Source organism: Channa argus, chromosome 12 (assembly GCF_033026475.1).
Source record: "Channa argus isolate prfri chromosome 12, Channa argus male v1.0, whole genome shotgun sequence".
Classification (NCBI taxonomy): Eukaryota; Metazoa; Chordata; class Actinopteri; order Anabantiformes; family Channidae; genus Channa; species Channa argus.
In genome coordinates this window covers 12,803,469-12,816,756 of record NC_090208.1, presented here as the reverse complement: position 1 = coordinate 12,816,756, position 13,288 = coordinate 12,803,469, and the positions used below count along the sequence as shown (strand labels likewise).

At 40.0% G+C, this 13,288-nt stretch overlaps 2 protein-coding genes across 7 annotated transcripts in view; one reads left to right on the top strand and one right to left on the bottom strand.

Moving 5' to 3' along the window:
* LOC137137324 (zeta-sarcoglycan-like) overlaps positions 1-3,105 on the bottom strand; it is a 47,985-nt gene extending 44,880 nt beyond the window's left edge. For 4 of the 6 annotated variants that reach the window (XR_010915702.1, XM_067523461.1, XM_067523462.1 and 1 more), the window contains exon 1: positions 2,760-3,105. Coding sequence is in view for 4 of the 6 variants with exons in the window: in XM_067523461.1 (XP_067379562.1) it covers positions 2,760-2,798 (39 nt within the window). In the remaining 2 variants the exon portion in view is untranslated. The remainder of the gene's footprint in view (positions 1-2,759) is intronic. The other 2 variants (XR_010915701.1, XM_067523460.1) reach the window with 2 other exon arrangements.
* Positions 3,106-4,901: 1,796 nt separating this feature from the next.
* Positions 4,902-7,534, top strand: LOC137137235 (dynactin subunit 6-like). The gene is made up of 7 exons (XM_067523224.1): positions 4,902-5,041; positions 5,345-5,409; positions 5,508-5,613; positions 5,703-5,791; positions 6,359-6,406; positions 6,918-7,060; positions 7,160-7,534. Exons 1-7 carry the CDS (start codon positions 5,004-5,006, stop codon positions 7,256-7,258), a joined length of 588 nt encoding a protein of 195 aa, XP_067379325.1. The 5' UTR covers positions 4,902-5,003; the 3' UTR covers positions 7,259-7,534.
* Positions 7,535-13,288: the final 5,754 nt, after the last annotated feature.

The following is a 13,288-nucleotide window of genomic DNA, read 5'->3' as shown; positions in this document are numbered from 1 at the left end:
TTAAACTTGATATGCTACCGACCATAGCCATACGAAGGTTTGCAGGGTTAAGGACTGACAACACATCCCATTATTAAGTCCCCTTTTCTCTCCAATCAAGGCGTAACACTTTTGAGTCAAACAAAGTGTCTGCATTCTCCACCCAAAAAGGCTCAACTGTGCAGCTCCATCTATGATGAAATCATCAAAAAATATTCCTAGTACTCTTGAGACAAGTGTTAAAAGATCACCACGAACAGATGGTTCAGAAATAAACACAAAACCTCAATGGTTTACCACCTACATCCCTGATTACACATAGTTTCTATTAATATAAAATAAACACCTACATAGTAAGTTGCTTCTCTAAGGGAAAATAAGTCATAGAAACAACACCATCTCTGTAGATCATACACTGTGCTGGAAGAGTCCTTGTGGGTTTGTTGCACAATCATATTCCTTTTTGTATAAGCTACTTCATCAGTCCCTTTAAGTTTGTACCGATATCCGTCTGTGTCACCTTGCTTTATGCTTCAGGGGACAGGGAGAGAATCCTCAGAGTTTTGACTATGTTACAGCTGGATCCAGCCAAAGCCAGCAATTACCCAGCAGTCCGTTCCCAATGCCAGCATGCCTCATCTTCACCAATTAGCATAGAGGGTGATATTGTACATGCTGTTCTCATCTAACAGCGACATGCTGCAGAGGCAGCAGAATGCATCTGAGACACCCTTAATGGAAGAAAATGAGTTGTTATTAATGCCTCGTAATGCTAATCAGAAAATCTGAAGGAGAGATCTCTCACTCAGCAGCGCCACAGGAGTCCCACAGGTCCACCTCAGATGGAGGTAAGAAAACATCTGAGATGCACTAATGACTCTTAACCTTGTACTCATTCAGCTTCCTAATAAATAAAGCACAATGGCGCAGGTGGAAGCGGAGGAAAATGGATGGACACAGTCATGCTGCAAGTCTGACATACAGAATTAAGCACCTATTTATTTAGGTGCTGTGAGCCTTTTAGTTTGACAGAAAGTCCAATCAAAGAGACAAGTAGCCTGAATACATGACTGTAACCGTGAAAGCCAATTATGCTTCTCAAATGTGCAACCCAGTGAACTGATGTAACCATTACACATTTTGTTGACGTGACAATCAAACATGTGGGCGAGGCCGCCGCTGTCAATAGTCGCTCCACTTAGATGTGAAATCCAATTTTTGCGGCTCCATCATCGCTGGTGGAGCCACAATAGCATCTGAGCTCGTCAATGGCTTCATCCTCTGCAGCGCAGTTGCCCTTTCTTCACGGATGGATGGCAGTGCACTTCCTCCAATTGAAAGCAACAAGGTAACTCAGCTGCAAGTATGAGATTGGCGGGGATCAAAGTTCTCCAATAAGTCCAGCACAACGAAAGGTCACAGCTGTTCAATCACAGCGTGCAGCCAACAAGACTCAACGTCACAGGCGGTTTGTAGAGGGTTTTCGAACAGAATTTCCGCTCAATGTTACAAGCAGCCACACTTTTGATAATACTTTTATGATGAAAATGTATTTCAACTTGCCAACACAAAAAGTGTGGAACCAGCCTCATTGGCATGCTGCACTTCTGTCCTTTATATCATTTATTAAGACGGAGAGTGGCTTTTTTTTTGTTTTTGTTTAGTTTTTTAAATCTCGTCTAAAGCGGACACTGAGTTGATGGCTCTAGCAGGAAGGGGGCAGAAGGAGACAACAAACTGCTGATGTGAACAGACAAGACACTTCTCCTCAGTACACTAGCTTTCCCTGCTAATCCCTAGAAAATCCTTGGAGAGCTAACAGGGCCATTTTGGACAGCACCCCATAGGCTTCATTTGCATTCACCACCCAGACACACCAGGGAAGTTCCAGATGAACACAGGCATTATCGAGAAAAATTAACGTCACCAGGCACCCTAAACAAACAGCAAATGCTAAATTTAATGAAATAAAATAAAATCCAACTTCCTGGAATTCAGCGAGCTCCCAAATGAAACATGACAAATTAGCTCAAAGTGACAAGTCTGCAAGTTTGTTTAAAGTGCTGGATCAGCTCAGAGCCAGCAGGAGAAGGAGTGATTTCTTGACTGATAAGCAGGACCCAACCACTGAGCCCGAAGCGGTGTGTGTGTATGTGTAGCTGGCCGGTGCATGCAAAACAAGCAGCTCTACTGAGACAGCGAGCCTCTCTTTGCACTGCAACACAGATGCAAGAGGCGTCGCACTGTACTACCCAGAGGTTACCGCCCTTCTTGTTAAGACTGGAATTATAATGAGACACCATGAGGGCAGAATATTCATAGGCTGTCATGCTGCTGTGATTCCTGGGGAGGAGAATGCATACTGCATGAGGGTACACCAATACAAGAAAGGGAGATGCAAAACCAAAACAGTCCCCGGTTAAGGGGCTTCATGGGCTGTTTGAGCGCTGGTTACTGTTTATTATAGTCCGACCTGGAGAAAAACGCAACCGCTGCCAAATCGCATTCATCCTTAATTAGCTGGGAGTTTAATGGCACGTTTGAGGCACCTGTTGCAGGGAGGAGCGGTGAGGAAGTCCTGAATAAAACAACACAATATGTAAACAGATAACTCATCCATAATTTCGTCATGTCGACATTTCCGTCCAGTGAACACAAGTTAAGACTCACGTTACCTTTTGCCGTCACGTACGTGATCGCGCATCGAGGGACGCGTGTTTCTAAAATGTGATAGAAAAAATGTGTCAAACACGCACTTTTTTCCATGGGTGCAAACTTACCTTCAGCGACTCTATGTCCAGAGTATCCGACTGCTCCATGTTACTGTCTCATTTAGCACAGTTACATATTTTCACAAAGTTGACACGAGCTAACGCTAAACGCACGAAGTTCAGCCCCGCAGCCCGAACGAGCTCTTCACTTCCACTAAGCAGAGAATAGAGCTGTCCAGTGTTGGTGTCAGCTCGTATATTTTATGCACATAGTTACAGTAAATCAGATATTTTTAACCCGTAGAATAACAGTTCAAAGAGGCTACACTCTGAGTGAGAAGTGCAGGTTCAGACGCTACTGCCCGCTGCTCACTTCAAGCTGAGGAGATGATTCTTCTTCTCTCCCCCAAAACTCTACAGCCATCAAGTCAGGCAAAATGGCGTCCACTGCTTCCTGTAAAGGACTTACAAAATAAAATAACGACTCTGCGTCGACGTTGCTTTGTGTTTTTTTTTTTTTGTTTGGTTTTTTTGTTTTTTCCATATTTTTTACAAAATCGCCGCCGACAACCAGCATCCCCAAACAGGGTAAATAAAACACTCCCCACCAGATCACATACTGTATATAGACAAACAAACAACAAATGCACATTTTAGTGCTAATAACATTTTTCATTATCATCATTTTGTGTCTGAACTACATTTAATTTGTCCACGTTTATTCTTTCAGTTACACAATATAGACATCTACTTTAACGGATCTGCAAACAATGCTTAATTGTAGCCTTCTTTGTGAAATATAAATGATTCAAACATTTTTATAAATTAATCCTCATTGTCATATCAATATTTATTTTATATAATCCTCCTTTATTTTTTTTCTAATTGACATTTAATATGATGTTGTTCTATTTTTAAAAATCTATAAAATTTTTACATTATTAAAAACTTGATTTTAGTTGCCACTTCATTTAAAACTGATGCTATATGAATACAGTTGAATCAGCACCTCTCTAACACAGTTTGAATAAAAACTGAATACAATTTCCTTGATGAGCAATGATTTATTACAGGACTGTTGGATTTGTCTGCAATGGTTTAAGCTTGGTGTACTTTATTTTAAATTGCATATAGACAAAACGGACACAACTTTGCTTTAAAAACCACTTATTCGTATTTGTCTTGCCCATTAAAGGCAGGGATGGATGGAAACATTATAGACAGGGCATATGTATAAAAAAATGGATTAGCTCTACGCCAATAAAACTGGGGATTTGGGGGATACAATTTTTGGGTTAACGTTATTCGACGTTTTATTCTGGTAGCAGGCAATCTTCAATTTCCGGTGCCATCATAGGACAATCTAACTGACTTGCTGTAAGTAAAACATCACTGGACAGATGATGGGCTCTTTGGGCTCTTTCCGAATGAAGCCTAGGCAGAGTCACTGGTGATTGCTGCACCTCACAAGCCGGTTTTGTGACCCATTTGTGAATAGCCTAAAAGTCACACAAAGCTTAACATGCAGTAAATGTGCTTACTTTAGAAATAACATGCCATTATAATACTTGCATTGTATTATGTTAATATAAAAATACTTATGTTTGTACAGTGGCTGTTAAATGAACTGCATGTGGTGTTTTTTTGGTCTGGTGTTTTATGGTAGCAGGATGTTTTCATCCATTGAAGACATATCATCAAATTAACCTTTCTTAGTCTGTAGCTGAAGTTGTCCCCATTCGTTGGTAGTTGTTGCACCCTGCAGGAGACACGTTGATATTGCAAATACTGTACAATTCTGAATATACAATAAGATGACTGTGGGATTGGTTTGTTATCTTGCAGTTTTACTGCAAGATAACAACTGCTAAATAAGGTCTTTCTTAGCAAAGTTTTGGATTACATTTAGAAGCTGCAAAAGAGATTTAAAAAATTATCAAAACAGAACAAAAATACAGATTGGATTTCAGTCAAGTGTTTGATTTCAATATTATTTTATGTTTCACATTATATATAAGAAAACTCAAACTTGACCACGAGTTAAAATGTGACTTCAATACACTTACACAATACACCGAAATGGATGTAAAACTGTGATTTCTTTTTTCTGTAAGATTAAATGTACATTATAAATATTATAAAAGAGAACTGCGTAACACACCATAAATCTCAGCGGAGAAAATTGCACCCTTAAAGTCTAGTAGAGGGCAGCAACGTTTCGTGCCGATATTTTCAGACAAACTCAATCAAACCTGAGCTCGGACTCTGATCTAGGATTAATAGTCCATTATCGATAAATTCATTCACGCAAAGATGTCAGACGCCAGTAAGCAAATAATGGCACAGAAAAGGTACCGAATCGGGCTTCATTTGATCAACCGTTTATATTATGAGGTCGTTTATGGAGCAACGTTAGGAAATTCTAGCGGAGTTTCATTTTTAATTCATCCTGCAAAAATCACTGACAATGACAGCCATATTTATGATTGCAGTGTGGATAATAATTGCCGAGATGTCGTAACACTAACATTTTAGAGATGTGCAACATCTCAAATCTGGCAGGATCTGTGTCATCAGCTGTCAAGATGTTTGTTTTCTCGTTGGGATTTGTGTCACTAGTGCTGATTTGCCATAATTTCTGTCTCTTCTTGTAGTGCGAAAATTGTAGCTGGAGCTGTGGTTTGTGTTGAAAGCGAAATAAGAGGAGATGTGACCATCGGTGAGCCCTTTAAAATCACAAGAAGCTCCATTATATTCTATTCTCGCTGGCAGTGAAATAAGACACTGTCCAAAATCTTTATTTTGACATCTCTACAGGTGCCAGAACAGTTGTTCACCCCAAAGCACGGATCATAGCAGAGGCAGGGCCCATTATCGTTGGAGAGGGGAATCTAATAGAGGAGCAGGTACTCATTATTAACAGGTAGGTAGTGTGTGTGACTGCTCTAATAAATGTTTTTATTTGATTATTATATAATCATGTCATATCGTGTCATCTTTTTTGGTGTATAGTTATCCAGAAAACATTCTGCCAGACACGGAGGGAGCTGAACCAAAGACCATGACCATTGGGACCAATAATGTGTTTGAAGTTGGATGTGGTATCCATTGCAATTTTAATAACATTACATAGGCTGCAGCAGAGTCAGACATATAATATATAAAATGTACATTTGAGTTGATGAGAAACAGTATTGCTGTTATAAAGTGTGTCCACCAGAGAGCACTGGAGGAATATTTAGTCTGACTCAGTCCATCCTGAAATGATTGTTTATTTGATAAGATCAAGATTTGATAAGATTTCAACTTGTCCCTTCAAGGGTCGCCACATTAGAACATGTTCCGCACATTGATTTGGCATGTATTTTTACGCCAGATGCCCTTCCTGCTGCAACCCTCCCATTTCTTTGTCCAGGCTCCGGGTCAGCACTAAGGTTGCCCTTGGTGGCTGGGTGGGGCCACACCTGGTGGGGTGGGATTCAAACCCGCTGCCTTCTGCATCCCAACCCAGAGCTCTACCACTGATCCACCAGGCCCCCTATAAATGATAGCTTATTAGATATTTATTAATATTATGTGTCCAATGCCATCCAATGTATTGTTCAGGCTGTAGTATGCAGCAACTATTAATTGTTTTAAAATAATTTTCCTTAATATTTCTATCACAGTGTCTCAAGCTTTGAAAATAGGAGATAACAATGTGATTGAGTCCAAAGGTAAGTCATTTAATCAAAGCTGAGCGTGCAACATGGGTATAATTACAGTATGTATAATTTTTTAAGGCATTATATTTTAAGATACAGGAGGATTTTAAGAAAAATTAAGAGACTGTTTCGTGATAAAATATGTCAGTACAACATCTGTAATTGATGGCACTAAAAACATTTTAAAACAAATTTAATATATTTGCACTACATAACGCAAATATTTTCAGTAAATTTTAGTGTGGAATTTTGCAATTTAAGTGTACTAAAATGTATAAAATATACTTTTAGAAAATATACTTAGTTATATATTTTTTCACATAGTTTCTCTATTAAATATATACAAAATATAGAACATTTTAAATCAAATTAGTTAAACTCATTGATTTGCAACATTGTATACAGAGGTCTAATAATCCCACAGGTATTAAGGGATCAATACCTCAGTGTAAACGATACTGCTATGGCAATATCTCTGACTGTTGATCCATTCATATCGTCTCACACTGATATTAAATCCCAGCTGATCTCGGGCGAAACGTGATCCTGACCAACGGCTGCATCATGGGCGCATGCTGCCACATAAACACGTGTGAGGTGGTGCCAGAGAACACGGTTGTGTATGGCTCCGACTGCATCAGGCGCGTGCATAGCGAAAAGCCACAGGTCAGCTCTCCTTTGTCGCCTCGTGTGGGTGATAAAGTTCGTTGTCTGCCTGGTAAACAGATCCGTGTGACAGGGAATGGATTTCTTTTTATCTTGCAGCCTCAGACTCAGCAGCTTGACTTCCTCATGAAGATTCTTCCAAACTACCACCACCTGAAGAAGACAGCGAAGGGAAGCAGCACACCTGTGAGAAACTAATATGCATCTGGAGGAAGAACCCCCGCTGCAGGAGGAAGAACCCCCCGCTGCAGGCCAAAGCATCTGCACACACACATACTCCTCAACTTGCACTTGTGGCCACTTTAACGTTGTTGACCTCCTTCACTACTAATACACACACTCCTCAATCTATGTGACAATATATTTAGGTTTGCAGTTTTGCTTTCAAATTAACTGTGCCATTTATACCTTAATTCATTCTCTTTGTCTGTATTTATAAATGCTCTAATAAATAAACAAAAATAGTGCAATAAACATTCTAATAAGCATTTAATTTAGGCTTGGAGTGTGTTGATGAATAATAGTTTTTACATTTGTGACCATTAGGAGGGACTATTGAGCAACTCTTGGTAGCTTCTACTGTCTGTGCTGAGGGCTTTGTTTCACCAGGTGACACATCATGTCCAATTAAAATGGTTTATTAGTATCTAAAAATATATTATCTTTTGTGGTAAAAATAGCCATAATAGCAAGTGTTCGTGCTGAAAATAATTGCTTCAAAGGATGAGGGCACTATTGACTGCGATTTATTCCGATTTTTTTGCCTTTAAAAAGAGGGTGTGGTAGTCAGAATTCTGGATTTGATGGGTTGCCAATGTTGTGCCCACCCACCAGGTGTTGCCAAATTGGTGCCACTGGGTACAGTGGGAATTCAACACAGACCATGGTTTATTGTAACTGACATGGGTGTGGTTGCAACTTGCATTTCTACTGCAGGATGGGGCTGAAAGATGCCCTCCTCCTCATGTCTGAACCCCATGGGTGGTGCTCCCATCTGTGCGACAGGCTCAAGGATTTGGGTGTGGACGGATGTGTGTGTGTGTTTGTGTGTGTGTGTGGTGGACAGTCATTAGTGTCTGAAACACCTGACATAAAGTTCAGTTCAGACTTTACATTTAAGTGTTGTTTCTGTTAAAGTCATCTGGCTGTAAAACAAGCTCAAGGCCGCCTGCTCCAGCTCTTTAGTTTCAAGGGTTTGTGTCGTGCTCAGTGGGCAGAGCTGTACACTACAGCAGCTCCCCGTAGGCGGCCCACAGCTGGTGTCACACACTGCCAATACTCATTTGAACATGTCACAGTGGAGTCCCACGAGGAGTCCACACCAACTAGGGGCTAATTATTTCAGCAGTGGAGTGCAGCCGGGGCCACGTCTAGGCTCCTCTCTGTTCTCACTTCTGTTTTTTTTCCACCACCATCATTTTTATTCTGGGGTGTTGCCAAAGTGTCAGTTTACTTTAATACGACAAGGAAGAGAGACGCTGGGCACAGCTGCACGGATGTGCAGAGTGACAAAGACCTCATGCAGGGCGAGTGCGGCCTTTTAATCTGCAGAGGGTTTTCACAGAGGCAAAATGGCTATGATGATAGCAAGTCACGGCAGGAATTTGAGAGGAAGTTCAAATGTCGTTCTATATTTGGAAGCAGTTATTTATACCTCTGTCTTACTGTACTGTTGTGAAACTGAATTATCCAGTTTCCACTCGTTTGTTAAAGCAGACTTTTGTACATCGCAGTGGTATTTGTTTTTCTTTTCATAGGATTATCTCAAGTCAATATTTAGTCTTAGCTGCAATATGCACCATTGTCTGAAGAGCCGATAATATCTTACCATAAACAAAGAGAGAAGCAGGTTTGTATACTGAGGAGGTTGCTTTAAAAATGTCACAAGTAAGCTAATTTCTCCTCCAGCATTTGGCTCCACCTATGACTACACAAAAAGAAGGAAAATAATATCAGTTCTTTCTCTTCGATGCACTAATATGGCCTGTGTTCTCAGCAGCACACACAGGTAAAGTCATGCTGTAGTCCACTGCAGTCAGTCATGTTCAAATAGGCCACCGCTTGGTTTGATAGGATAGAGGGTTTCTGACAGCTGACCTTTGCAGCAAGGTCCAATTCACCTTTGAAAATGTGAAATGTGACCTATAGGCCACAGTGATTTCCATTGCAATCCCGCAGAAATGATTAATTTCATCACAACAGGAACCCAGAACCACTGGATGTCAGGCCTTTTTAACCACAGTGGCACCTGGATGGTGACTTGAGCCACTAAGTTAGTCCACTTCGGTCCAGATTAAAATATCCCATGTCCCATCCCATGTTCAATGGATTGCCATTAAAAATTGGTACGGATATTCGTATGTTCACATTGTTTGTGTTTTTAAATTAGTTTTACATACGTCACTAGGATACGTCACCTGGCTATATGTCAAAGTGTCCCCGGACAATGAACCCCTAACAGCCCATTCACCTCCCTAACGATGCCGGTCCAGCCCGGTAGAAATTGGGGAGGGTTGCGTCAGGAAGGGCATCCGGTGTAAAAACTGTGCCAAATCAACATGCGGACAATGACCCACTGTGGCGACCCTGAACTCACGGGATAAACCGAAAGGACAAAAAAAAAAAAAAGTCACTAGGATTAACTGCTATATTTTTAGTGATCTCTTAATATTTTATTTAGCACCATCATCACTTAAAGATGGTAATGTGTCTAGTTCCTTAGTTTAATAATTTAGACTCTGACCGCCTTATCTACACTTTATGGTTGCTGCTAACATGTTAGGATAAGATGGTAAACATTGAAAATATAGCATGGTCATGAGCATGTGAGTACATCTTTACTGAGCACACTTTGAAATCCTTTATCTTGCATATTCTGCTTTTATGCAGTTTCCTTTTATGAGCTTATATGGAAACTGCAGTGAAATCACATGCAGTTTAACAGAAAGAAGAAAAGTGTGCAAAATAGAACATGAAGTTTGTGTGTGTATAGATCCCATTACATACTAAAGAATAATAACTAAAACTGACAATAGATGAAGCAAATTTTCTGTAAGTAAAGATCAATACACGTTATGGAAAATCACAATGCATTCTCTTGACTCTTACTCTGACCCTGTCATAACAACTAACCCTAAACCCTCAAACAGGTCTCGCAACTTGTTAGGTTTGGCAAAATGTCACCACTTAATCAAAAATTCCTAACTCGGTTGGGAAATAACATTTTTGGCCCCAACTAGTTAACAAATACAAGCACACACACGCACTTTGTTTAAAAAAAGATTTAAAAAGGTGACAAAGCCACAACAGGCAGGTTTTAGTTTAACTTTTTAGTGGTTCCACCCTACAACCAAGGTGAAGCTATACCTTTATGTATTTCCCTTTGACCTGCATTAGGACATTGCTTGAAGACATTTTACCCACCCAGCTACATTCAAAGGCAACATTATAGTCCATTACAAAGACCTGTGTCAACATTTGGGAATTTAAGCCTAGGAGACACACTTAAAGTGGCCCCTGCTTTCTACTCAGCGCTTCCTTTGTCCACTCGACCGTAAAAGCTTTTAGTACAGTTTAATGACACAGACTCATTCGGGTGTTTCTGTACTTTGACACAACTGCAGGATTGTCTTTATATGAGAGAAGACAATGAGACAAGCTGTTTTTGTTCAGAGCTGGTTCCTCTCTGTCAGATTCACTACACAGCGATACGCAACAACGCCACTCACGCCCCTGAGAATAAACGTATGTTTTACTTTACTACTCGGTAATGCAATTATTTAATCACACACGCTCTTGCATTCTTTTTCTCTGAACCTGTCCATAAACATTAACTCAACAAGAATAAAGCTGATTTTACTAAAACCAACTGTTTTTTGAGCACACCTGCATCATAACTTGGACCTTTTTGGCCTTCTTAAGATGTTAGTCTTACCTAAAATCAACTGCTGTTCAGGCAGACAAAGAGACTCCAAACAAAAAGACCCTCCATCCCTTACTTAAGGGATTATTTCCTGGCACAGGCCTGCATTTTGACCTGCGAGTATTTGATGAATGACAGTTACAGCACATTATAATATTATATGTCCACTGATATGAACACAACTCAGGCAAAGTATTTTTGTGATGAAAAAACATACAAAGTTTAGCTGAGCAAATTTCAGCTTGGCTGTAACAGAGGACATGGCTTCAGTGCTAAGCAATGCTGGTGTTCAATGCTAATCAGCAATGTTAACAAGCAGACACACTTAACTAAGATGGTAAATTTTTGGTAAAGGTTACTACCAATTATTTGTGAGAATGTTGCTATGGGATTCAGCTTAAACAACCCATTCTCTACAGACACTGTGCAGTCTAAGCTGGGCCTTGGCTCCAAATTGTTTAGACTTATTTTAGAATTGGGCAAAATTCCTGCCAGAATAGTCCTCACGAGTTGGCTGTCCTCCAGTCTAAGCAATAGCCAGTCTCCCGTTTGTCATGTTTTAGGTGAGCTAAGACCTGTGATATAAAACCAAACTTTACTCCAGAGATCGTCAGCTTCATAACTCAGTGTTTTTCTTCTTACTTTCTGATCCGTGGAGAAATATTAAGTAATATAGAAGTATATAATATATATAGAAGTATGTAAGTAATGCTGCTTTCTCTCTTTTGTGAGTAATTTTGAGCAGAACCCAAATCTTTTTGGAAAAACTGTATGGGGGTTGTCAATGGACGAAACCAACAATGGATTCAAAGGATAAAACTTGGAGATTCTGGCCTAACAGAAAATTTAATTAAATTGTGTTATGTGAGGAACACAATGTACAGCATTATAAAGAAATGCACATTGTGTCTGCCCATCTTACTAGAGCCACATGTACAGCCCAAAAGATCATTAAAATGTTGAAGAATTAATTGCAGCAAAAGGCTGGATGGACACCACTTTATAGAGAACAACCTAGACAATTAGAAATAAACTTCAAAAACAGTACTGGTTTTGTCATTTAATGTGATTTTTATGTCACACGGGGGTCGAGTAAACAGAGCTGCGGTTGTAACGAAGCCACTGAAAAAAGACTGAGCAAACTAAAACAAAGCAGCAAGCCTCCCACAGCCAATTAGAGCGGGTCAATCTGACCACAAATTGCTCATTAGTGATCTTAGAGGAAGATCAAAGGGCACTGAGCAAAAAGGGAGGAACGCTGTGTATCAAAAGGAATGGAATGGCCTGGCACTAAGCCCAATGAGAGCCACTTACCCAACATCACTCCATCGGGTGAACTGTGTTGTTCAGTCAAACTTAGAGCACAGGCAGGCCTGCATGTTTTTGCAGATGACCTCTAGATGGGTCACAACATTATTCTTCCTCTCTCTGGTTTCTTTCTGGTTGTGTGGATGTTAGTAACTGTGGAGTACAGTGATGAGAAGAAAAGAAGCGACGAGGAAACACATCTTTGAGTCGTCTGGCTGCCGATCGAGCAGGTTGCAAGAACCACAGGGGTTCTCCCTCGAGGATCCACCACTGGTCAATACATCGGCATTGTGTCATGATTGATTCGTGCTTTGGTGCTCATATCAAGGTGGCCTTTTAGCTGTGAGTCAGTGATCCAGAAGACGATATTGGATAATCTGATTTGTGTCTCAATCTTCAGTCCTGCCTTAGTAGTTATTGCTCTGCAGTTGACGTGTCTGGAGGATCTGGAGGAACAAATCTCTGGACATTTTGAGAAATATTAATCAGTAAATATGAGGTCATAGTCAGCGGCTTAGTTTAGCTCAACATAAAGCCTGGAAACAGCTCTAAGTTAACACAATCTACATTCAGCCCTAATAATTAACATGTCATATCTCATTGCTTTAATTCATATAAACAAGATGGAAAAATGAGACTTCTCTGTAGCATCATTTAGTCAGTTATTTAGCACTAAATATGTTTAGTGAACTACTACTGTAATTAGATTGATTGGTCTAAGACAGGTTTTGTATTTTCTTTAAGCTTCTTTTTGCATCGATTTATTTCGAACTTAGAAGTAGTAAAAAAAAACATGCCTCGTATGTGTATGAGCACAGTTGTACAGAAGTGAGTGAAAATTAGTTCAATTTGTTTTATCGCAGGCTTCATAGTAAATTAAGGCCTCACAAAGAAAACGAAACATATAAAATACCAAAATGCTTGAAAAAATAATTCTAAAAAAAGGTGGCTGTAAAAGCTAACATGTTATATTCATGCCTTACCTAAAGACTTTGCTA

Excerpts from the sequence above, each read along its gene's own strand:
- LOC137137235 (XM_067523224.1), top strand. The coding sequence starts at position 5,004 with ATGTCAGACGCCAGTAAGCAAATAATGGCACAGAAAAG. Across the intron at positions 5,792-6,358 it reads TGTGTTTGAAGTTGGATGTG|TGTCTCAAGCTTTGAAAATA; the intron begins GTATCCATTGCA and ends TTTCTATCACAG. Across the intron at positions 6,407-6,917 it reads CAATGTGATTGAGTCCAAAG|CTGATCTCGGGCGAAACGTG; the intron begins GTAAGTCATTTA and ends ATTAAATCCCAG.